Raw genomic sequence first — 26,005 nt, forward strand, 5'->3', positions numbered from 1 at the left:
TAATTTCAGGTTTATTTCAACAGTGATTTGAATGATAAACAACTTAAACAGCAGCCTTAGTGTAAGATTATATAGAAATCCTAAAGGACTGGAAAAAGCTAGAATGTTAACTTTTTTTCCCTGTTTTTTTTTTTTTGTTAGTTTTTCATATCTTCTTCTATAACATTTTACTTTAACTTCTGCATAGTTTTCTACCACTCCATTATCCATCCTAGGTTCCTAAACTTTCTTCCCTGCAAATTTGCTTTGACCCTCAATATACTCTCTCTTGCTCCTTCTGGGGATTTTAAATGCTCTTTCATGATCTTCCACATTCTTCCCCCACCTCATGGATGTTTATTTCCAAGAACAGTGTCAGCCTTTTCCAGGGAGCTGGGTCCACAGCCCAGTCTTTCCCCCCAGTCTCTTTCATTGAAACACGGTTTATCAGGCTTGCTGTGTCATTTCTGACTCCTCCTGGCACAGCCCAGAGACAGTGAGCAGGCAGAGAAGCACCACAAAAAAAGGACAGAGAAACTAAGAGCAGATGCTGCCAGAGGTTGAAAAAGCAGAGTGACTTCCTGTCTGGCAACAAGGAGTTGCCAGAAAAAACATGGGAATTCCCAGATTTCTAGTGCAACGTAAGGTATTAATGCATCAGACGGTCTTTTAGTAGTATTTTAAAATACAGTTTTCTCTGTTCTTAATCTTAAAATGCATCCAGAGAAATTTTAAAAATGTGTGTGCCTATTTACAGACAGTGAAACACAAAGTAATATATGCTAATATAATTTCCCAACATAATTAAAGCTTCTGTTGCAATGCATTTGTAAGGAGCCACAGTTCTGAGTATCTGGGCAAGATCAGTTCTGCCAGTTCTGTGCTGCACACATGTACACGTAGAATGAGATGCAATTTCCCCACTACTACTCCTCCCCAAATGCGTATCCAGGAGAAAAAAAAAAATATAAGGTTAGTTCATTTTGGTATGAACAGGGAGCTATTAAGAAAGCACATCTAGGAAAAACAAGAATAAACCGTTGCAGCAATTATCAAACAGATCTTTAGCTGTAAAAGTTTCTGCAATATATCTTTTTATGTGCCATGATTTTTACATTAAGTAGATTCTACTATTCTGCTCAGAGGAGGATCGGTCACACTGGCCTGTGCTGGACGGCGGGGGAGGGATGAAAGGAATGAAAGCAGTTATCAAGGCATTTGTAAGTAGTGAGCTCTTGGAACAACATTAGAGTTGAGGGTCATGGGAAACAGAAGCTTTGCTCACCCTTCTTCCTGGCAAAGATTTCTGCACTTGGGCAACAAAGTAAAATGTTTTGTAAGAACAGAAGGAGGAGGAGAGGAGAAAAAAGTTAAAATGTGTATATTTAGCTCATTAAAAAAAATATTACCACTTTGCTTTAAAGGAAATGAAACACTTTCTATATGAAATTCTTTCAGGCTCTTAGAGCTCAGGAATACACCACTTGATTAGATTCCTTTGATCATACAATTACTACCACAGTCACATCAACTTCAGTATTGCACATTACAGGAAAAAAACCCCCCACAACCCTAAGACACATACACACACAAGCAGATGTAAGTAATGTTTGTTTAGAGGGACTGATATGCACTTCCAGACATGGAGGACAGAACTGAGACCCCAAATCAAACAGGATTTTGTTCAGTGAAGTTAAATGGCATTAAATGTCTTTATCAAATTTGGCGTACAGGAGTTTCTTGCACTCAGGTAGTCTACCATAGAGCTGATTCATTACATAGCTACTTCTCACTGCTTAGTGAGAATGGATTCCGAACACATCAGTTCTATAGAGCAATTGAGCTTAATATGCTAGTTAAGCCCTCTTCTACCTTTAAAATATGAAAGGAATTCAGAAAATGCAGAGACAAGAGCCATGAAAGTACTTAAAAGCCTTAAAGATACATTTTTGAGGGTTTAAATTAAATCACTTGCAGTGTCCTAAACTCAAAAATCTCTTACCAAAATACCTATATTTTAGTAATGAGGGGAAAACCCAGTCAAACGAAATATGCTTCATTAAACAATGAAATGCACAACTACAAACCTTTCACCAGGTGAGCTCCTGTTTGCACAGCTCAGGAATCAAACGTTCCCAAGGAGTTTGGGGTTAACTCCAATTTGCATGTGACTATTTCCTTCACAGTTGTGAAACAGTTTTTGTATCTTACATACTTACCAGTTTTATTGCATTCAACCAGAGAGGGAAAGAAATAAACCCTGTAAAAAGCAGTAATCATATGAAGTTTCTCTCTATGTATAAAACTGTTTCAAAGAACAGGCTCTTCACATTTTCCAGGAAAGAGAGAAATATGCCTCGCATTCATTTTGTTGGACTCTTTTAATTAACTTCACAGACGAAAACAAGGAACTTTAATGATCTTCTGCTGAAGTCTGCCCTCTTTTTCTTAACTTAAATAACTTGTAAGAAGGCCCAACTAGGCTTCTACATATTTCATCTACTGTTTTTTTTCAACTTTTAATTCTCTGGAATTTTGTTCTACTTTCCTGTCACAAAAAGATTTAGGAACATATGACAACATCCTCTTGTTATCTTCCTAGCAGAGTGATATCCTTTAATTAATAATCTTACCCGCCATTAGTACTAGTAGTGTTTATATTACAGCATGTGTAATGAGTTCTGAACTAACTATTATCACTCATGAATAAGACCTTGTCATTAAAACAGATAAATAATAACTAAGTTGTTTTATTACTCTACACTCAGGCCTAGTCCAGAAACAGATTAAATATTAGTAATTATTTGAAATTGGGGAAAAGGAACAGAAACGGAAATATCATTAATGCCACTCCATCAATCCATGAGAGACCTGCATTTAAACATTATGTACAGATTTTGGCTTACCAGTACCAAGGTACAGGGAAATGAAGCAAAGAAAATGGTAAGAATATCTCATTTAAAGAAACAGTCATCAGTCATCAGCCTGAAAAAGACAACCAGGGAGTCGTAAGAGCTCCACAAAATCACAAGCAGTACAGAAATGGTGACTGTCTCTTCCAAAATGAAAACAAAAGCTATCTAATTTAGCAAGAAGCAAGCTCAAAACAAAGAAAGAAGATGCTTTTTCTTGATAGGCATAGTTAAAGCATGAAGCTCCCTGCCCCCAGATGCTGTGGATATTAAAAATTTCTGTAGATTCAAGAAAGGACTAGACAAGTTCACAGAAGAAAAATCCACTGAGAGCTATTAAAGACATGACCTTCATGCTCAGGAAATCTTCAAGCCCCAAAGCACCAGAGGCAGCGGAAGCATCACTACATTCTGCCTGTTCTTATTCTCTACCCTAGGCAGGCAGAGAAAAACACTACTCACAGCACAGCACTCACTCATATCTAGAGACAGGATATAACACCAGATAAGCCCCAGGTCTGACCCAGCACAGTCGTTCATATGCTTTTTATAGGAAGATGTGGGCACGTACATTTTGCAATAGCTTGAATGACTCAAGACACTGTTAAATGATCACCACCATCTGCTAGTAGGTTATCACTGTCATGGATGAGCCAGTACACCATCATGGGTAAGCACTCTTTAGCCACCTTTCTAGGGTCACCTATTTTAGCAACAGACAACAGCGGAGGAGGAGCTAACGCTGCAAAATTAAGGATCATGAAGATGTTCTATCTTGCTGCCTGAACCATGGGAGATGTTCTCCAGGGAATGAGCAATGATGGATAGTTGAAGGCTGTATCACACAATCACAGAATGGGGAAGGGACCTCTGCAGAGGTCCAACCCCCCTGCTAAAGCAGGATCACCTACAGCAGGTTGCACAAGATGGCGTCCAGGTGAGTTTTGAATATCTCCAGAGAAGGAGACTCCAGAACCTCTCTGGGCAGCCTGTTCCAGTGCTCGGTCACCCTCAGAGTAAAGAAGTTTTTTCTCATGTTCAGACGGAACTTCCTGTGTTCCAGTTTGTGCCCGTTGCCTCTTGTCCTGTCACTGGGCACTGACCAGTCTGGCCCCTTCCTCTAGACATCCACCCTTTAGATATTTATAAGTATTGATGAGATCCCCTCTCAGTCTTCTCTTCTCCAGGCTAAACAGACCCAGGTCTCTCAGCCCTTCCTCATCGGAAATAGAGATGCTCCAGTCCCCTATGATCCTCGTAGCCCTCCTCATCTTTAACTGCTCCAGAGCCAGAGGAGGTGGACCACTATGCCTTTAGTCATATTACAAGGCTGTAATTCTTCCAGCAAGGACTTGTTCAGTGATTTGTGCTATGAGGTATGCTAAGCATAACTTTTAACAGTAGTGATACATAAATAGCTGACAAAAGTTGATTTGGGCTACGAAGCCCAAATGGTTTAAATGAAGACTGATTATACAGCTTTACTCCTTTCACACTCTGTGCTTGCACATACGTATTATCTTCGCCCTCTTCCTTCAAAACTTTTCCTAACTTAGTTCTTAGCACAAGGGCGGTCACTATGTGGACAGCTATTCAACACTTGTTTTTTCCTCAGAGTTCAGTATTGCTCTCTCTACTTCTCCTCCCACTATTGCTTACTACATACCATCCACGTCCTGTAATGGACACAGTATTATCTCAGCCTTCATGCAAGCCAAGTCTAGAAAGACAGTAAAAGGAAGATATTTTATGTCATATGCAATACCATTACTCTATTTGACAGATTGAGATGCTGAAAGCAAGACTGCCTAAGGCTACTCACTGAACTGGTGATTAGGCAGACCTTGAGGGTCCCTGATTCATGCCCATTATTCCAGATGCCATTCCTTCAGAGCAGGAGATGTTAACTGCAGCTGCATTTTTTCCAGCTCCTCGCACTTCCCTGTCCCCACAAAAGCTGCAACGTTTTTCTTCCAAGGGGCCATAATTTTTAAAAAATAAAGTTTTATATTAAAAGGAGAGACAAAACCCTGAATTCATTAAAGAAAAAAAAAAGGCAACACAACCTTGTTTTGATCGATTTAACGCAGCCCCTACAGAACGCACAGTTACTTCAGCTGCAGCAGTTAGTGCTCTGTATCTGTTTCAAGTCAGTCTCCAAGAAAATGAGGAACACACCACACACAAACATACTTGCTTACTTAACAGTGCCTTGCTAAACTTTGGTTCAAGCATCTTTAAAAGAACAAAAGAAAACTGGAACAAAACCAGGACAGAACAATTAAGGTTTGCACAATTAAACTCTGATGTTTCTTAATTGGACAGTTTACATTTGAATAACTTTAATAGGAGGGTTTTGCATATAAAATGTTTCCATTAGTTTTCAGGTGCTGCAGAATTTTATTTTTCTTTTGCAAAATCATGTTAATTCCCACTAACTAAGATTAATTCCCATTGAGCTGTGATGAGATTAGACTGAAATCTTAATCTCAAGAATCAATATTCAGAGGAATATTGAAGAGACAGAAAACAGAGAGTTTCTTTCTTTGCATGCAAGTTGTAGAGGATGCCTGGACAGGTTTTCTCCAAGAGAAATGGGAAAAATTCCTTCTTGAAAAATACAAACCAACACTGGAATAGCTGATAACAATGCTTCTGGAAAATACCCACCATCTTGTTTACACACACAGTGGAAAAGTCAATAAATCATCAATAATTCACTGGGAGGATGAAGAAAAACATAAAAATACTCTGAGCTTGAACAAGTTATTTGTTATTAAGGTATTTATAAAGCAAAATTTGGTGTTTAAACCTAGGACTATTTTTACCCAAAGACAAGACTGCAGAATGTCCCTGACTTCACCATAACATAATTTTCCCTCCAGCATGCCTTAAGAAGTTGCACTTGGAGCACAAGCTTTGCATGGCTCACAGTTTGTTGGCTGGCTGGATTCCCATTCCAGCACACCCTCCTCTCCCTTTTCTCAATGAAAAGTGGCTTAAAGGAGTTGTAGATTCCATTTCAAAAGCCCAGCAGCACTTAACATATTGGCTTCTCTATCCTCCATTTAATACAAGTGGGAACATTTCCATGAAGTTATTATACTTTTCATAAAAACATGGGAAATCTTAGCAAGATTAAAACCAAACAAGTTCTGTAACTGGATGTGTTGTCTCAAATCTGGGTTCTTCACTCAATGTGCAAAGAGCCAACCACACAGAGTGGAGATATTTATTTAAATTCTGGCCAGAACAGAGTGCCAGGCATCTAACACCAGCCGGCACACCCAAGTACATTGAGCGTGCCTTTTTTATATTAACAAGATGTAGCTGATTGGTGTGCTTAAATTTCCTTAACCACCTTTCACCCACCTTCACCATACAAATGTGTTTTACTTCATGTTTCAAACATTTGGGGAGGTCTCCTAGTTAGCATGCTTATTATTCACAAAGGGGTGTACATTTTAGTATTAAAATCAACACAGGTTAGCTGAGGATACACTATTTCTTGATACTATTCCAAGGCTAGATATATTTTGTATAACCTTACCATAGGGAAAGAATACTTTGAAGGGTCCTATTGTTCTAAACCCTTGGTCCACTGAGAGATCCTATCCTGGTTACTATAGCTGCAGAACATACTGTCAAAGATACGTGAAGTGGCATATACTTTGTGCAGTCTTAACCCTTATTTTTCCTACATCAAAGAGACTGCATGAGTAGCCAAGTAAAACACCTCTCCCCAAAACATTTGTGTTAGCTTCCTTGACAGAAGCAAACAGAGCACAGTAAAATATCGGCTGCAAGAGGAGAAAAACATAGCGCTAAAGTTTTTTTTATAATTTTATTCTTTTATTTAAAATTACAGCATCCAATAAGCAGATGATTTTATAGATATTTTTGGGTCTAAAGTGCAGGGCAATAAATAGTTGCTCCAAAGGAGTCAATTCTACTTTGTTAATTGTTTCTGAATTAAGGACTTCCAATCTACACATTGTCAAGAGAGACCATAATAACTCCTGCTGACTGTTGTAATAGCTCATCCATTAAGGACTGTGATTCTCTGGCTCCCTAAACATATAATGTATCCTAACATCTCTTATCAAGCCAATTATTTACCAAGACAGGCTTGCTAAATCCTTTTACAAACACCTTTCAATAGCAAACAATATTCCTAGGATCCAGTCTGCACAGACGAGAACACAGAACACTGATATAATCGGAGCTACCTTGATGCAAGCTGGTCACGCTCACCACTTAGCAGCCAAAGAGCTAATAAGTTTAACTTTGATATCATAGCCTCAGTCTACATATATAAATTAATCTTGTGTGTTCTACTGTCAATTTTCATAATGGCCGGAAGAGAAAATAAAAAAAGATCACTGTGGAATATTAATTATAAACTGGGAAAAGACTGCTCAAAATTAGTGTGGGAAGCAGGAATCATAAATAATATGGACAAGAGAACTAATATGAAGTTTGACATAGTCTTATTGAACATTATTTTCCTGTTGGTTTTGGAGACTACCAAGACACATACATAGTTACTAAGAAAAAGAGCACCAACTAAGTCAAACGAAAACTGTGACTTACAGTGCCAGTTTCTCAGTAATGACACTCAGGTTGCCTTCCCCCCCGGCTTCCTCCTCCTATTTCTAACATGAAAGATGAAACTTCTCTTCCGTCATAGAAAAATAAAATCCAATAATAACCCTCAAAAGTTCTGCGCTAGCAGCAAAACTTAGTAAAGTTTTCAGCTTAAAGTCTTCTTAAACTGAACTTTCCAGTGGCTAAGATATTATGCCGCCGCTAACTTTACTAGTTGGTATATAGCTTCCCAAAATACACCTAAAAAAGTGATTTTTTGCTACTGAATGAAAAAACAGAACACATTTCTGGGGGTGAATAATATCCAGATCCTCTTTTTCATTATCTCCCCATAAATAAGCAAAGCAGAAGGGCTTGAGACAATTTTGGCTTCTTCAGTCTTACAGGTTGAAGCTCTGATAACTTTCAAGTGTATCTGTAAATGATTATTGCAAGAAAAAATAAGTAAGAATAAATATACTGCAATAGCATAGAGCAGTACAGTTACCTGAATATTTCCTTATCACTATTGTCTGCATGACTGCAGCAGGGCCTGGTAGAACTCTTCCTGATAAAACTTATCACTGACACAAGTTATTTTAAAATAATTAAATGCAGAAGGCCATGCAACACAGACGGCATTCAAGGCAACAAAAGATAACCTGAAAAAAACCAAGATACAATTTTTTCTTTCAATAAGAACTGTAGAGCAACAGAATAATAGACCTAGCATTAACTGGAAATAACATGTAGAATGAAGATTGCATAAAATTAAGACTGCCGTAACAAACTCAGAGATACTAAAGACATAGTATATAGTCTGCCTTAGAAAATGATATACAGAAAATTTATTACCTGGCCTTTAAAAATAGCATTTGATCATTTAATTCAACATTGCAGGAATCTGTATGCACAAGGGGCAGAATAATTTTATAATATAATTTTGTATTTATGTTGAAATTTAACTTTGATAAATACTTCCATCCTTTTCAGAGCATGTTTTCACAATGTTCTAGGATCACTCTTTTTGCTATGGAATTTTAGATTTTAAAAGATAAACGCAAGAAAAGAGCTATTAAGTCTCTCATAGTACACGAGTCTGACATCTTCAAAAAAATTCCTAGTGGTACACCTAAAGGCCATAACGTGGAAATATTTTAGCAGATATCATTCATCATCATCTCCTGGGTGTTCATTCCCAAGGGTATGGAAAATGTCTGGCATATTTTTTAAGCACAGAATTACTAAAACAAATTTTTCCCCACAAGGCATAATTTATATAATTCTTCCTCAGGACTGTATCTTGAAAAGGAGAATGAGTCCTGAGAATGAATTTTGAAGTGAGAAGAAAAAAAGAAGTCTAACCTTTTTCTGAAAGCACAGAAGAAACATGGCTATTTACTAACAGTGCACGTGGCACTGTCATGATTAGTATTTCCTAAACTGTCAGGGTTTGGGCAACCTCTGGTATCTGAGATGGTTTTCCTTGTCTTCTATGTCTGGAACCCTGAAGACTGAACCCAGTTGATGTTTTCTGGTTAGTTTAGAAGCCCCAAAGATTTTCCTTTCTTCTTGAGCCCCTCCCACACCACCTTTTCAAATATATCTCCATTTTCAAATGCTAGCACTAATACTGAGTTTCTCTCTGCCACTTCTGGAAAACATTGCATTAGTCCAAAACCTCTCCAACACACAAAGGGGACAAAGTTAGTTTTCTATGCTGTTCACAGTAACCATTTTCATTGCCCTCATCTGAATAGAGAATTTACAGAGTAGCCTGCCTCTTCTGCAACGTTCAGTTTAATAAAAAAATTAATCAGAATTGTGAATTGTAAACAGGAAGATCCCTCAGACAACACAGACTAACAACTTCAAAATAATTTCTCTCAATGTTATCCTTTCAAATACTGGCAGATAGCTACCAAGACACTCTCAAGTTTAATTAAGCTACAGGGTGGGGGGGATGGGTGTGTGGGGGGTGTTTGTAGAAAAAAAAAATGCATTCTGTCTATAGGTTATTATTTTTCTGAGGAGGGCGTAATGGAGGAAAAAGAGAAATAATTCAAAAGCCAAGGGCCTCAAAACCAGTTCTTAGGGTTATTTGTTTCAGTATAGGATTTTGACTAATAGTACATAATGACAGGAGCAAGATGGCCACCCTAGACCTCTTGCACTCACTTTCAGCAGAAGAGATGGCTGACACCAGCTCCAAAAAGATCCCACACAACTTCCTCTATTACACTTCATACAGTGGAACCGGTATTGTCAGGAAGTGTTTCTACTCATGGACAAAACACAAAAACCCCAACCCTACACTACCAAAACCAGTCAAATTAATAAGACATTGACAAAGACTATTCCCTGACATGGACATAACTCACCTGGACGGAAAAAAAACCAACCACAAACCCCCAAAAAGCTCAAAACCAAGAGAAAGGAATACACCAAGGGGTGCTCTCAACAACTTTTTAGGTACACAGCTATGTATTTCCAAAAGTCACATTCCAGTAAGAATTCAAGAGCTTTTAGCTCTGGTTCCTCTGTACTCCTGAAAATGTCATTAGCAACCTATATATTCCTGGTATATTTTACAATCAAACCAAAACTTTTAATTGAAGGATCCAGGTAGGGCAGTAGTAGAGCTGTTAGGGAAGGCTGCAGAGGACTCTTCTCTTAAAGATTCAGTTCTGCTAAGTAATGAACACAAAGTACATATTATTCCAGCTGAGTAAGAGCATTCATCTCAAAAGAAACACAAGAAGATGTGGGCTTTAAAGCAGTAAAATATTCAAGGATCTGGAATCTCACAGGATAGACCTATCAAACTGCTTTTGCAACTGTCAGCGCAGGACGGCAGCAACAAGTATGTAACTTGGTTGTAGCTTCTTATAATGGAATCAAATTTTAGGAGATTTTCTGTATTACCACTATTGGCATTTCTCTTTTCTGCCAAATAATTCCCTTCTGGATCTCAAAGGAGCGTTACTATTTAGCAGAGTCATCAAAAAATGTGGAGATCAGATTGGAAAGAGGGTGTTAACACTGAGTAACATATTTTGCTGCTGATATAGAGGTTTATAATCAGCTTTCACTTTTTCCTTTCTTGAAAAGCAGCAGAAGGATGTCACAACCTTCAATGTCAGGGAGGTAAGAAGATAGAGAAAAATTAAATTTAGGAAGCAAACACTAAAGCACATGGGAAAAAAGTAATCTCAATTACATCCACATAGTGATGGGATTTACATTAGCTTCAATACTCTGGAAAGATCTTGGAATCACTGTAGAAAGTTCTTTTATAATGTCAGCTCAATGATCAGCAACAGTCAAAAATATTAAGGCTTATTAGAGAAAGAAAGCACAAAGCAGAAAATATCATTATTTGATGCATTCACACCTTGAATATTCCATGAAGTTTCTTGTCAGTCTACCTCAGAAAGGGCACAGTTACCATGAAGAAGGCACAAAGAAGGTTGACAAAGGACAACCAGATTGGATTATTTAAAAGCAGAAATTAACTAGACTAGAATTTTTCAGAGTAGCTGGGGAACAAAACCTGCAAGGAAGAAGAAAGAAAAGAAAAGTCTTAAAAAAAAAACCCAAAACAAAATATCCACATGAACAGCACAGGCAATGCATATAAGCACCAGTTACTACTTCTCATAGAACAAAAACTACCATCATCAGATAAAATAACCAAGCAGCAGGCATCGGACAAAGGAAGAACTTTTGCCCCTGCAGTGCCCACTTTTATCATGAAACTCCCCACTCACTGTCACAGACTGCTGTGGAGCCTAACAGGACACCTACATTCAAAGCAGGTTAGATAAAGCCATTTCTGAAAAGGGTTTCTTTGGGGGTTCTGTGCAATTTAGAGGTTCTCCTTGTCTGACCTATTTCAGACGCTAAGTACTTTTGTGTGTGTCACCGACTGGCCAGTTTTATTCTGGAGGTCTGAAGGGACAGCGCATGGCCCTGCTGAGACTGCAGAGGTGCCAACACATCTCTAAAGTGAAGTAGCCTCACAAAATCTGAAACTTGTATCTCAGTAATAATAGGATTTAATTACTGACTGAATTAATTTGTTCCGGGGGAAACAGGTTTTTCAGAAGTGGAAAAGCTGTTGTGTCTTATCACTTTAAGATTTTTGTTTGTTTGTTTAAAAAACAAATAAAAAACTTTCCATATACTTAACATCCTTTTAGAAGCAGAAATCAGCTTTTTGGAGAGACCAAATTCCACATAGCATCTCTGGATCTCTCAATAGCAAAACCATCATAAATTCCTTCTAAATTTCTCTGAGAGGTACAAATAGAATCCTTACATTGGAATAAATAAGGAGTTAATGGAGTATCAGACTTCACACTTAAAGTGCCAATATACTTTTAATGAAGTTTAACAAGACAGTATGACAAAATTTCTACTGAACAGTATGACATACAGAAGTATGACAAGTTCTACTGCACTGATAATATTATCGGAATAATCCATTTAGCTTCAGAAAAAAAAATGCTGAACTCCTTCTATGCTATTTTATTAAAAAAGTACTAACCATCTCTTTTAAGATCCCCCTCCTACACTAAATAATGTATTTTTAGAAGTACCCAAATCAAATTCAAACAACTTTTTAAAAACTATTTGAACACATTTATAGGTAATAATGTTCATTTTAAACTAAAGCCATATATAGAAACTGAGATGGAAGTGAAATTCCCCGTAATGATTGCCGCTTAAATTACTTAACACCTGCATGTATACAGTAAAAGACAGGGCATACAAAATTACTATCTGTACAGACAAAGATGGGCAGAAGTTAAAGAAGATAAATCCGGCAAAACCACAGGTTTTAATTTACTGTGGGACAACTGAGACAAGAAGAAAGCAAGAACCAGGCATTCAAGTGGTCTAATTTTTATATCTGCCAAGAATCCAGGCGTGGGATTTGATATGCGAAACTCCAACTCCCACAGTACAGAACCTCATAGTCCCTGTTCCTATTCATCACACTCAGCCCTCCTGCATACCCCACAAAGGGGGGGGGGGAAAAGAAAAAAAAAGAAAATAAATTAAAAAAACCCAAGATTCTAATCAATGTTTAAAAATTAAAAAAAAAAAAATTCAAGCCACTAACATCACCCCCCCCAACCCATTAGTGTTCACTAATAAGAGTAACACTGCTGTCTTGTATTTAATTTCATTTGTACAAATATATTGTTGTTTAAGCGTCACTTTAATTTACAAAGGGACAAGAGAAGTGTTTGCCAAAACATCATTAAATTCCTTTGGGTACATTAAATGTTCAAGAAAATACTGCAAGATTGATGCTTAATCCAGCAACACAGTACTCAGTGCTGCACAACAACTCCTCAAGACGAGTGACAAAAGTAGGCATGAAAGTGAGGTTTTATTATAAAATAGTCTTCAGGCCTCAAGGTGTATTGAAAACTGTAGCTTCTCACAGAAGACAAATCGAAAAGGCTCCAGAGTGCCAATGACAACAGGAATTGTGACAGCATAATGCATATTTCACTGACAAACAATTTGGAAACTGTCAGAAAATTGGTGGAAAAAAAGATGTTATTCACAACATTGTTCTTGTAAATTTAAGATGATTACCACTCCCAGGGAGGTTTGGGATATGTTGCATTAAGAGACAAGAGTAAAAGAACTGAATCAACAAAACAAGGAGTTACATCATTGCTGTGCTGTGGCAACATGAATAAAATAAGAATAATCACATATTTAATCTGCTGTATTTCAACTTCATAGAGAAAGCACTAAACAGAAAAAGCAGTAGTATGTACAGCTATCAATATTGTACAAGAATATAAAAATCAGAAGTTCTTCAGTTTGTATGGAATCAAAGTGACTGGAACCTGTGAATTTGTGGGTTAAATTTACTTAGACCAGAGACCAATTTGTCTCTTGGTGTACAGGGAGAAAAGAATGGGAAAACTGTACCCATTACAAAACTTGTATTTTTTCCACTTCCCAATGAAACCTGAACAAAGAAACGCTAAACAAATTACTTAAACACGGCCTTAACATTTTCATCTTCAAACCTGCAATCTAGGGATAAACAAAAGGTGGTAAGACGTAGATGAACATCATCTCAGTTCCTTTCTCCACAGGAAAATGAGTTGTGTCATAGTGGCTAGGGTCCAGATGATGGCATTTTCAACAAGCTAAGCAACAGAAGTTACAGCTTAAAGTGCAAACTCAATAATTCTGCATGAGTGTATCAGGAAATCTCTCAGCATACAAAGAAGATTTGGCTATGTAAACAGGAAATGTACTGCTGTGCCTACACCCCTCTTCATAAAATGAAATATTTTAGATTTCTCATTTGACCTTAGGCTCCCAAACAGCATGAAGATGCAGCAACTCTAAGCTCAGACAGCAAAAAGCCAACCATAACGACTGTATTTGTGAGAAAACTCCATTAAGTCTATTGCCAAATCTTACATTAATGCGTACAAGAATTTGCTTGGAGACACACTTCTGTGTTTTTAAATAAGTGTATCTGTCTATCTTCCAGTTAAACCAGTCATGATAGTAGATGACAAAACAATGTATATACAAGAACTATGAGAATTTTAAGATGTTTGAAGTACTTCAGACAATCTATATCTCAACAGGCTAACAAAGCTAAACTCGTAACCCCACTTTCCTAACATTAAGGATCTTTCAGAAATGTCAGTTTTGCTATCTTTACATACCTGTAGTATAGCAACTTGAACTGAACATATTTATTTAGTGTCTGTATATATGGAAATAAAGGTAGTATTACCATCTTCAACTGTTTGGTTTTGTTTCAATGCATATTTGCACATGCATGTATAAACACTAAAATAAGCCATCCAGTCTAGTATTCAAAACTAAGAAGGGGGGGGCGGGGGAAAAGAAAAAAACCAACACCAAAACCAAGCACATCCCTCCCCAAGATGGTTATTACAGCATAACACCTCCATTTCAAATCGCAATGATGACACCAAAGTGAGGAGAGTACCGGAAGGAACCATCTGAGGCCTCACTTGAAAGCATTTTAAAACACAACAAACATTAAATTATAAAATGTCTTAAGGATGTATTTTTCCCAGATTCCAGTGTTCCACATACACATGCACATTTAGATAATGTAAACCTGAAGACTTGAAAGTAGACTGAAAACATTTCCTGCTAAGGCAAGAAGGACCCAATGTGATCAATAAGCCTAGCTACCACTGAACATGAGTTTCAGGACTTAACACTTCAAGTCCAACAGGTATAAGTGAAAAGGACTGCATCTCAGAAAAAAAAAAAAAAATTCCAAACAATTACAGAGTTTCCAGCAATGAAAAGTCCATCACAGTCTTATGGAAATATCTTACTAACTTTACAGTTGCACATTCCTGATCTTAATTTGTATAGCTTCTGCCAACACTTGGATCTTCGTATGCCTTGGTCTGTTAGATAGAGAAACATTCCATTAAGATTCTTTTCTGTGATATAAATAAATCTTTAAGTTTCTCTTTGGATTAAGCAATTGCAAAAAACATATGCTTTAGGGTGTTTGTGGTTTCCAAGGGGCTTGAGCATTTTCATATGCGCTTCATATGTTCAAAGGGTCTTCTCTGACCCTCCACAATTTTTCAGCATTTTTCTGAAAACAACCAGCAGGACCAGACTCTATACCCATAAATACAACAAATGCAGCCAATATCCATAAAACCCTTCAATTTATACTTGCTGAGATCATACATTTCTGGCATCTGTCATTCTGCAAGCGCATGTTCAGTTTATTAAATATACTCATCTTCCTCCTCCACCAACCAACTGCTTTTCATAGTGCTAACTGGCCTGTAGGCATGCCACATTCGCTGTTTCTTGACTTGTTGAAAATGTCCCCAAACAGATTATGCAAGGACAACAAAGAGTGACATTTGCTGTGATTCTAACAATTTTATTTACAACTCTCAAAAAAGAAAGGCAAGTTTTCCAACACATAAATCTCACTATACTTTTTTTTTTAAAAAAAAAGCAGCAGCAAGAGAATTCCCTCTAAAAACTAGAGCAAAGGACTGGCAGTTGTCGAGAAGCTGCATTCACTTTCTTGCTACTTCAGTTGTACTGAATTACATCAGTAAATTTGTGAAATTAACACATCCTAATATCCAATCTGTACAATATACCCAGTTAGTAATTCCTAGATGGAGATTTGAGTCAAAAACATCTCGTCAGGCATTCATGATGCTTACAAAACTGCACTATTTTCCCCCCACTTTTACCAGCATGCTTCGACAACAATATGCTGAAATGTTGGGGGGAGTAAAAAGTAGTACTAGCCATATTACATTTCAGTATGTGCACATGCTTAACAAAAAATTAATATTCCCCAAGATTATTTTAACCCTACATACTTTGTTGTGGCTTAAACCAAGTCCTATTTAACTGGATCTGTTACCAGTGGAAGGTAGCAATTCTTTTCCTCAGGTCTGTTTTGAACTATTGGACCTCTGCCTGGTGTCCACTGCCTGGGTCCTCAAAGCACAACTCAGGTGAAGAATCCAACCCATAAGACACTGCGAAATGCCAAGCCCCAACTCTTGAAGGCACTGACTGACAATTATTCATAAGCCTTTTATGTGAATAACATATATCACCTGACAAGATTCACAAAAACATCTCTGGGTACACAGAGCAAACTAAAATCTTTTATAATAAACTAACTATAATTTTCATTAAGGAACCATTAGATCGTTTTTCTTTGTCTCTGCTAAAACAGACTCTATAGAAATATCCAAGTTAGTACAGCTTGTATTAGAAGGTAAAATATTTTACAATACTTCATGAATGAAGGCATGTATTTTTACACATACATGTTGGTTTTAGCCATAGCAGTCTCAAATATTCTCACAATTTCTGCCTTTCCCCAGAATAAGGGGATTTTACTTCTCCTACAGTAAAGCTCGAGTCTTACTTATTTCAAAGTTTCCCAGAAGGTAAGTTCCACAGCCCCCTAGCTTGCCTGTATGTAGGCTAACTAGTAATTCACAAGAGGGACAAGGAAGCATATTTCAATTTTTCCTTCAAGTATCATTATACAGCTTGTTTTAATGGCAGTGGTAGTGCTAGACGTGAAAAGGTTCAAGAAGGGGTCAATTTTTTTTACCAGATAACCTCAGGCTTGTAGCAATCTTTTTCAAAGCAGCGAGTTCCACCTGCATGCTTCCTGCAACTTACAAGTCATTTTAGCCATAGAGGGAATATATCGCCCCTCTACAATATTCATGGCTTCAAAATAACAGTTTCCAACCATACCCGTATATTGATGCATTTTAAGAAGTTAAGATAAACAGCTTTGGTACCAGAAACTAGTAGAACTCCAACAGCACAAGAGCTTAGTCAGCTACCAGTGTAGTGCTGTGGCTCTCCTGCAGCTGCTGGTTGAGAGTTGGCTCTCTCTGCAGCTCACATGAGAGCCCACGTGCTCTCATCAGACACCAGTAATTTCAGCTTAATTCAGGATATTTTCATAAACACATTAACACTAAGAAAATGATCATTTTGTGCTGTCAAAGACAAACCAGTGTAGAATTTAGAAAGTAAGGAGAAACAGCTTTTTAATCTATAAAAGCCAAAAGACAGCACAGAGCAAAGAAGGCCAATGTGTGGTAAAGATGACACAGAAACAAACACAGCCTAAAGATTAAGGTATGATCCAAACTAAAAATAATATTTAACCTCAATTTTCAATAATGCTACCCATGTGAAAACAGCCGGAGAAGTTCATATGAATAAGTACATTAAAAATGCAAAATTATCACATTATCACACAAATAAGAAAAAGACAGAGCTCCACAAACTCAAACGGGGTTAGGACAGATACAATTTAACACTAAAACTCAAACACATGAAAACACAAGACCTGATACCCAAGATTCTTAAATTCATTGAATCAAGGAGTCTGCTCTAATAACATAGCAAATATATGCTTATATTTAAGAAGCAAAGATAATGATACAACATGAATGCTCCATTAGGCTGACCTTAAAATCAAACAATTATTTAGAACGCTGAAGGAAAGAACAATTAAAAGTTAATAAATTGATAGAAAACAGGGTAAAAGGCAAGACAGATTTATCAAAGGTAAACTACATCGGATTAGTGAATATCTCTCTTACACAAGGCAAAATATTTATTTGTTAAAAACAAAAAACCCCAACACCCCCCCAAAAAAAAAACCCCAAACCCACAAAACCACAATAGTCAATGAGTCACCAGTAAAGCACATGATAACATGATTAACAAGCTACAAAGGCAGTTTAATAATTAAGGTGGAGAAGATGAGAACTTACACAGAAGCTATATAGATAAGAAGCAACTAGGAAAAGGTTTTGCTGCAAACACCCAAAAAGAAGGATGTCATTGTTCAACCTTATTCCAGATCTGATGTTGAGACCAATCTGATTTAACATCTCCACCCTGGCTTTGGGAGAGCTTGGCTGCTAGCACAGGGCAAGGAGGAGGCATTACTGACAGAGGATGCTGGGCTCTCATCTTTGACAAGGAGGGAAAGAGAGGGAAAGAGAGGGAAAAGAAAAAAAGATGGGAGGGCGGTAAAAGAAAAAAATAAGTTTGAGGTGTCCTCACCTACAGGAAACCAAAGGAAGAAAGAAAAAAATTTCCTAAAGCAAAAAAAAGACTAATTAAAATAAGAGGCTTATTTGTCCTTGTAATTCTACAAGATCAAATCACATTGATTCTTCTTATTGTTACCTGTTTTATTTTTCATGATGTTTGACTTAAAGGCTCTTTAGAGAAGAAAAATAATCCTATTGGTGATATCTACTTTCATTTACGTAACATCTTTCAGTGAACAGAAGAGTACCTTTGCACACAGACACTACAATGCACATCTGACATGCAAACCTCTCTTTTTTAAGCAACTTGCAAAATATCAAGTAGAACCAACTATATGACCTAGGCATTGCGGCACATGTATCCTGCTTTGAATATTAAGCTAAAAGAAGATAAGACTTCTGAAGACACACCGAATTTCCATACTATTTTCCAATGCCTGAATTATACCAAGCAAAACACCAGAGCAACAACAACATGTTGTTTAAGCTTTTGGTGTCCTGTGAAATGCAAGTTTGCATAATTCAGGACAGGGAAGCGATTTCAGTTGGTATCTTCCGACTGATCTGAAAAACTATACTGTAACATAGCCCAGAGTTCATAACATGCTGTGACATACATTATCTTTCTAATGGGAGCTATTTCCACTTCACAGGGTGTAAATGGGAGGCTAGATTACTGCCCGACAATACTTCAATCTCATATCAATATGGAAGAAGATCAAGCTGTTTTTCTTCAGTTTAGTATTTCCTTCATTGCTACTACTTATAAGATCCTGAGACTTTTTTACCTTTTATCATAAACTTGAGGAATCCATAGCATCACATAGTCAGATGAAGAGCATAAGCATTGATTTCATTTAATAACTGATGTTCTCACCAAATACGATGAGCAAAGATCAAAACTGTGAAAAATTATACTACTTTTGTTTCCCTTACTTTTACTTCTGATCTCTTGAACATTTAAAAGCAAATTGAAAATGGCTTAGAAAAGAGGTACTAAAATGACCAAGAAACCAGAGAAGCTCTTAGGAGAGAGGATGAGAACAGCTTGTACAGTCTAGTAAAAGGATGTGATTATTCCCCAAGCAAATCCAAGTAAACAACAGTTTAGAAATGTTGAGTGAAAGGAAAATGAGCATAAACAAGTTTGAATTTCCAGATTAAATTTATTTTTAATTAGTTACTCAACCCTTAGAGTAACAAGGTTCTAGAATGGCCTTCTAGCAGAAATAGCAAGGATAAAAACTGTTTTTAAAGTGGAGTTTCACAAGTAGGGATTACATGACGTAACACTAGTAGAAAATTATATTTAACAAAGGAAATCCATGATACCCTTAAATACCCAATTCTCCTATATTCCAAATTTATTTATAATGACAGTTTTGAGACTACATATCATTCAGTAGAAAGAAGGACTGTACTGTCCTCTGTATTTTTCATAGAGGATGAATACGAAGTTATTTACTATTACAGGAAACTGCAAGTTGCTGTAGCACTTCTGCCCATGAAAACCCAAGAGATCTGTACAAGTTCAGTGACCACAGCATCATATTTTCCATTGTAGTAAAAACAATATTCATGAAGCAGCTGGTCTCTTTATTAATAGAATTCATTTATCTTATGCGTAGCAAATGAAGCACGTAGTAGACAACAAGCCAACTGGCCCATTAAGAAACAAATTAAATTTGACCTTTTCAGAAATCTGTTTAAAAGTTTGAAAATCTTAATTTAAAAAATTGCACAGCATTTTCTTAAAGCAGAGACACCATTTCATATGGCATTTGAAACTCAAACCCACTCCTTAGGTATTCTTTAAAGAAATTTTGTAATTGGGTGATGTCAGGTTACCAGTTTCAGTATTAAGGCACAAGAACACCCATGCCGAGTCATTCAAGGACTTTATTAACACAGCAGTCGTTACTGACAGTACGGGAATTCACTTCCAGGGATTCTAGGTTCAAAATGAAACATCATGTGATGGACAAAAAATACTGCACTCTGTAACTGTCCACTAGATACTAGTATTTGTTTCCTCCACATATACACTTGGCTAAAGATAATACAATACAGACTGCAGCTGCTTTAAACACTAGAGGAAGCAATTAAGTTCCTTCTCTGGCCAAGAACCAGCTTATCATGCTTATCATTGGTATCTTTGCATAAAAGGCTGAACGCTGTTGGAATTGCTTTTGAAAAATATGCCCATAATTCACAGATAAGTCAGACATCAGAAGTGGAGCAGGACAATACAAATGCCTATCAGAAGTTAACAGAACAGGGAGGGAGCAGATGACTTCAAAACATTAATGTCTATTACTAAGTTTCAACTTCTTTTTAGTGGGAAACTTTTTTCAATTGGTAGGGGAATCAGCTATTAAGAGACTAAGATATGTAACCTGTTGTAATGCCCTGCCTCTCACCCAACCCTAACATGAAAGGCAAGTTATGCATTTTTGTATTAGACGACTAAAACAACTAAAAGCAATCAATTTTCAAAGGCAATGTAAGTTATTTCTGAAATTCTCACTAGGAAGCTATACTTTTATAATTCCATGTTCACCATCATAGTATCCTATAGGGAATATGAAGAATCAGTTGTTTTACTTAGAATCTAAATTAATAAAACAGAATGACTGCTACCAAATTTCAGCAGTTATTATTCAATGAACTCAGTCCTGCTCCAGTTAGTATCTGGAAAAGACATTGTAAAGATACAATCTCATGAAAATATGTGTGGCCAAGATATCTGGGAAAAAGCATCTCTGGAAAGATACCAAGTGGGGCGGGGGGGGGGGAGTTTACATGAAAAAAAAAAAAAATCATAGCTTCTTCTGCTGTAATTTTGTCCTTATTTTCTTTCCAGCCAGCTAACCCCCAAAATTTCCATATATATAACCAGGTTCATCACGGTATTTTTATAATTAGGTTTATGAGAGAAGAAAAATCATCCCTGTAAACTATATGTCAAAACAGTTTCAAGACAATCTTTTCTGTGTGGAATTTCTATAAAAACCTGGTAAAAAAATACCCCCTCACACCCCCCACAAAAGACAGTATTTCCATCTTGTGCCTGTTTCTCTGTTTCTCCATGTGTTAAGTAGGTAAAATAAAACTGCTAATGATTGCTGCTAAATTACAAATTCCTAGTTACCTGTTAGATGTTATTTACATTACATCACAGCTCTGCATGATGGTTTGCATCATCTTAAAACACTTTAAAAGGTATAGCATTCGTTAAAATAGCTGCAAATCAACTATTTAAACCAAAACTTTGTAGTTATCATCTTTCAATACACGAGCTTGTTGCTAAAACAGGACTTAAGATGGAAAGACAAGGCCTCAAAAAAATCGGAGGGAAAAACTGAAGGCTTCTGCACAACAATAAGCCATGAGATCACCTGTACAAGATACATAGTACTTTTTTGGATTGTTTAATACAATATTCATTAACTTTGGCAGAACACTAGGCCTATTATGGAAATTAAAAGCATACAAGTATTTTTATAATGAAATTTCCTATATAACCTATATGACAATGCCCTAGACTAGGATGCTTTTTCACAAGGCAACTGCAAAGAAATTACAAAGTACACTACTAGAAAAAGTACAGGAAAAATAGACTTGATGTTTTAACTGAAAACAAGCTGAAATCAAGGAAAAATTTCAATTCTGCTTCAGGAGCCCAGCTACAGGTGGACTTCACTACGTAAGGCATTTAAGCATATGCACTTTAAACACGCATCTGAATGATCTATTAAATTAGGTGCCTGAAAAAGTTATGATATCAATAGTTACCTAATAATCAAGAAGGCCAGTTGTACTGGGAGACTGTCTTTTCTAAAACTTTTTAGAAAGTTGTGGGTTGGTTTTTTTTCTAATTCATAAGTTAACAACAAAGAAACCCCCCTCCAGGTGCATCAAAGAAAACTATATGTCCCTGCTTAACTGTGCCCACACACAGTTAAATCTCTGTTGAAAGATAACTTTTAAATGTTAATAGGAACACCTATTATATGCATAAACTAAGCCTTTCAAGAGATAGTAATGTATTTAGTACCTCAGTTGATTTGAAAAAGAAAATGTAGTTTCTCACTGCAAACACTAATTGTAGGACAAGGCTGAAGTAGGCACAATGGCCATACAAATGTAATGGTAACATCTAACTACACTGGACCATGTAATCTGTGTTCTTCTCTGGTACTCCTGGAGTCTTTCATATTTAGAAAGAGAAGGAAACAGTGCAAAAAATGCTAGGAAAAGGCTGCTAAGGATTTGATATCAATCCTAGCATTATCAGCTCTGACTGCATTCGTAATAGTCAACTGTAGCTTCGTGGAGCACGGTATTACAGCTCTGCATGCTACTTTGGAAAGCAGCACTCTTCCGAATGACGTAGAAAAACCACATTAAAATAAAGTCTTGACCTTATTTTGGGACAACTCCAATTAAAATGCAAAATGTTTGCATACTACATTAAGCCTATTTGTTCTACCTTCAATTTATGTGGAATCTCTTGTCAGTTATTTATAAACGTTGCATTTTTACAGTAACTTTTTACATACTGGACTGTGGACAAATTAGTATTTTGTAACTTTTATAACAGAGAAGTTTAATTCCACCTGAAAAAAACCATGCACATCTGTAGTTTCATATAATATCTTACATTCAGGCAACTTTAAAAGATTATAGTATTTTTTAACTGCATTAAGTCAGCTTCAGTGTCCCTTCTCTAAACACGGTCCAGAAGGACATGTTCCAAAATTCATTTCCGCTGAAGCTCTGCAGTAGTCTGGATTTTTCCCCCAACAGAACTGATCCTCCAAAATGATATGTAAATAAAAAATTCTAGATCACCTAAAGAGATAAAACATGGTAAATAGTGCCTGTAGTTCTCCAGGGCTTGTAGGTTACTAAATATTCAAAATCATAGGAGCTCATTACTGAAATCAAATACTTACTCCACTGTTTGACTAGACTTTCAAAGGCAAGTAAAAAAAAAATTTAAAACCCCACAAATAAAAAAACCCAATAAACCTTGCATGAGTATGTTATACTCCACTGACTTTAAAGCTGAGTAGGAGTAGCTAGTGTGCTTTATCGAGTCAAAAGTTCCCTACTCGAGGAAACATACAATAGTGCTACTTGCCATAACAGGTACACTGTCCTTGCAGCATCTGCACCAGAGTCTGTACTGTATAAAGCCAGGATTTGTATTTTTTTTGAGAAAAATCCAGACATTTCCCCCAGTTGTCTAACACACAGACTAAGGCAGTGTTCTGTGGAAGGCATGGTCATGAAACGAAGAGATTTGAAGTGAACAAAAGAAGAAATATTTCTTACTACACCAGACCAGACCTTATTTTCCTAAGGCTAAAAGACACTATAGCACACAGCATTTTAAAGCTGCACATAGAATACAATAAGCATTGTGTCAAACACAATAACATTTGAACTAAAAAGTTTTAAAAATCAGAAGAACTTGCAAGTTAAGTAGTTATTACTTGAAATAGAAATACTGCTTCTCCTTGAAGAGGGAGAGAATTGTTAAATTCTTTACATACAGGGTCTAGATCTAGCAAGGACTCACAAGTATTCTTCACAAAATTACGGGATTACTCACTGCAGAATGAAGGTCTAAATTCTCAAGAATGATATTGCTTCTACAGCAGTCTGTCTTTGACAACTTAAGAAGAAAGTTGTATTTGTTCATATTTGATCCATAACAGAGAGCAGTCATTTTCCAGTGCTAGTCCAGGTGAAAAAAGCAGCCACGTGGTACCTGAACCCGTCATTACTATTTGTGTGCACCATCTTATAGGATCAGGTTTCTAATAGTACGTTTTTATTAAACCTACATTTTTACAACTTAAAACAAGCTCAAATTTCCTATTTTACGGAGAAAGCTTTTTAGCAAAGAGAAAGACCTAAAGTACAACTAAAACCCAAACTTTTTTGCTCTGGAAAGAAAAATGTACCATTCAGTTTTTATATACATGTGTACATATGTATACACATATATGCACATTTCCTCTGTATTCTATCATCTCACATTCTGTGGGCATGGATACAGGAATTTATTGAATTTAACACAAATTCACATCAGATGCTAGATTTGTATCCAGCTACTCACTAAAACAGCTTTGTGTCCAGAAGTACCCGCACTTATATGAAAAAAAGTCTCAAAAAGGCACTAACGGCTTTATGTAAATGCAATGTTGTAAATAAACTATATACAGTCGATGCACGAACAAGCACAATTAACATTCAATCCTACTGTTGGCCAAACAAAACCTTTACAATTTGACCTCCTATCCCAGGACAAACTTTGGGTTTAGACTCCAGGTTAGCATCAGTTAGGTTTCCTACGAGCTAAGGAGCGCACAGTAACACCTGTTCCCTACCCACATAAGGAGCAATATTGCTACCCTTTACCATACAAAAACTAGCCTACTATGTCAATGTGGCAGGTATTTTTGAGGATTAAGGTGATTCTTTTCCTTGAACATCTCATGTTGCAAAGCTGCAAGTTACTTCTTAGCTCTACCTGAAGAAAAGCTCTGGGCAACAGGTAAGAGAGATCCAAAGTGACTTAAAGACAAGAAGTAGGTGGCAAGGAATTACAGGAGAGGAGAGGAGAGCAAGTCGAGTAATGTTCATGGCAATTCCTAGTTTTCACTTGATGCTCTTCAAAGTATGAGGGCCGCTTTCATGCCCCGGGAAGCTGTCAGTGCTCAGCTTACCCAGTTTTAAAAGCATGAAACTCTTCATCCTTATCTCTGCTTTCATAATCTTTCAAAATGCATAAAAGTTAAACTACTACATAAAGACAGGAGGAGAGGGAAATATAGACTCTCTTCATATAAATTCACTTCAGTGTCTCGCTTTGCCCATTTATTACGAACATGTCCATTATCTCAAGATACCTAATTAGCAGCCACCGTCCCAGAACAAGACCCCCTGGCAGCACTACGCGCCTGGTCCGCACAGAGATCTACACGGCGACTTTCAGCCCCCAGCCCCGGAGCTGCGCTCTTCCCCCCCAGCCCCAGGCGGGACCCCCTGGGCCGGCCCGCTCCCCCCGGCAGCGGCGGCGCCCCCGCCCTGCCCGCTGACCCCGCCGGGGAGGGCGCGGCCGGGCCCGCGGGCCGGGGCAGGGCCCCGCGCCGCCCCCGCTCCCCTCGGGACACCCACCCAGCCCCGCCGCAGGCGAGGCGAGGCAAAGCGGCGGGGAAAGTTTACGAGGAGCTTTTCAGCGGCTGCCGGCAGGGGAGCCCGCTCCCGGCGCCCATTCAAACAAAAGAAGCCCCTTCTCTTGCCCGCCGCCCCCGGCCCCGCCGCCGGACTCACTCCGCAGGGCCCCGATGAGGAGGCTGCCGTCCTTAATCAGCTCCTTGATGAACTTGTTCGTCCTCTCCAGCTCGATCTCGTGACACTTCAGGCGCTCCCTGAAATCCGGACTGTCCAAGTAGGAGTCGCTGAACTCCAGCGTGGGCAGCCCCATGGTAGCGGCGGCGGCCGCAGCCCCCTGGCCAGCGGCGAAGAGGCGGGTGGCGGAGGGAGGGCCGCGCCGAGAGACGGCGCCGAGGGCAGAGGGGAAAGTGGGGGAGAGGGGAGGCGAGGCGCGGCTGCTGCCCCTCTCCGCCTCCCCGGAGAGGCTCCCGACCCGCTGCACCGGCTCCCTCAGCGCCCGCCGCGCCAGCGGCGAGGCAGACGCCCGTTTGCGGCGGAGGCGGCGCGCTCCGGTCGCTGTCACCTAACTACATGCTGCCCGCGGGGGACCGCAGGCTCCCAGCGCCTCCGCCGCTTCCGGCAGCGCTCCCTCTTCCTCTCTCCACGGCCCTAACTTCAGTCTGAACCTCCCCCGGCCCGGCCGAGGAAACCCTCCTCCCACCGCAGCATGCTCACTCG

At 38.2% G+C, this 26,005-nt stretch overlaps 1 protein-coding gene across 1 annotated transcript in view; it reads right to left on the reverse strand.

Annotated features, from left to right (window-relative positions):
• ARHGAP42 (Rho GTPase activating protein 42) overlaps positions 1-25,993 on the reverse strand; it is a 169,200-nt gene extending 143,207 nt beyond the window's left edge. The window contains exon 1 of the mRNA XM_054805869.1: positions 25,445-25,993. Within this exon, the coding sequence (XP_054661844.1) occupies positions 25,445-25,598 (154 nt within the window). The 5' untranslated portion in view covers positions 25,599-25,993. The remainder of the gene's footprint in view (positions 1-25,444) is intronic.
• Between the last annotated feature and the right edge of the window lie 12 nt (positions 25,994-26,005).

This window comes from Grus americana, chromosome 1 (assembly GCF_028858705.1).
Source record: "Grus americana isolate bGruAme1 chromosome 1, bGruAme1.mat, whole genome shotgun sequence".
Taxonomy (NCBI): domain Eukaryota; kingdom Metazoa; phylum Chordata; class Aves; order Gruiformes; family Gruidae; genus Grus; species Grus americana.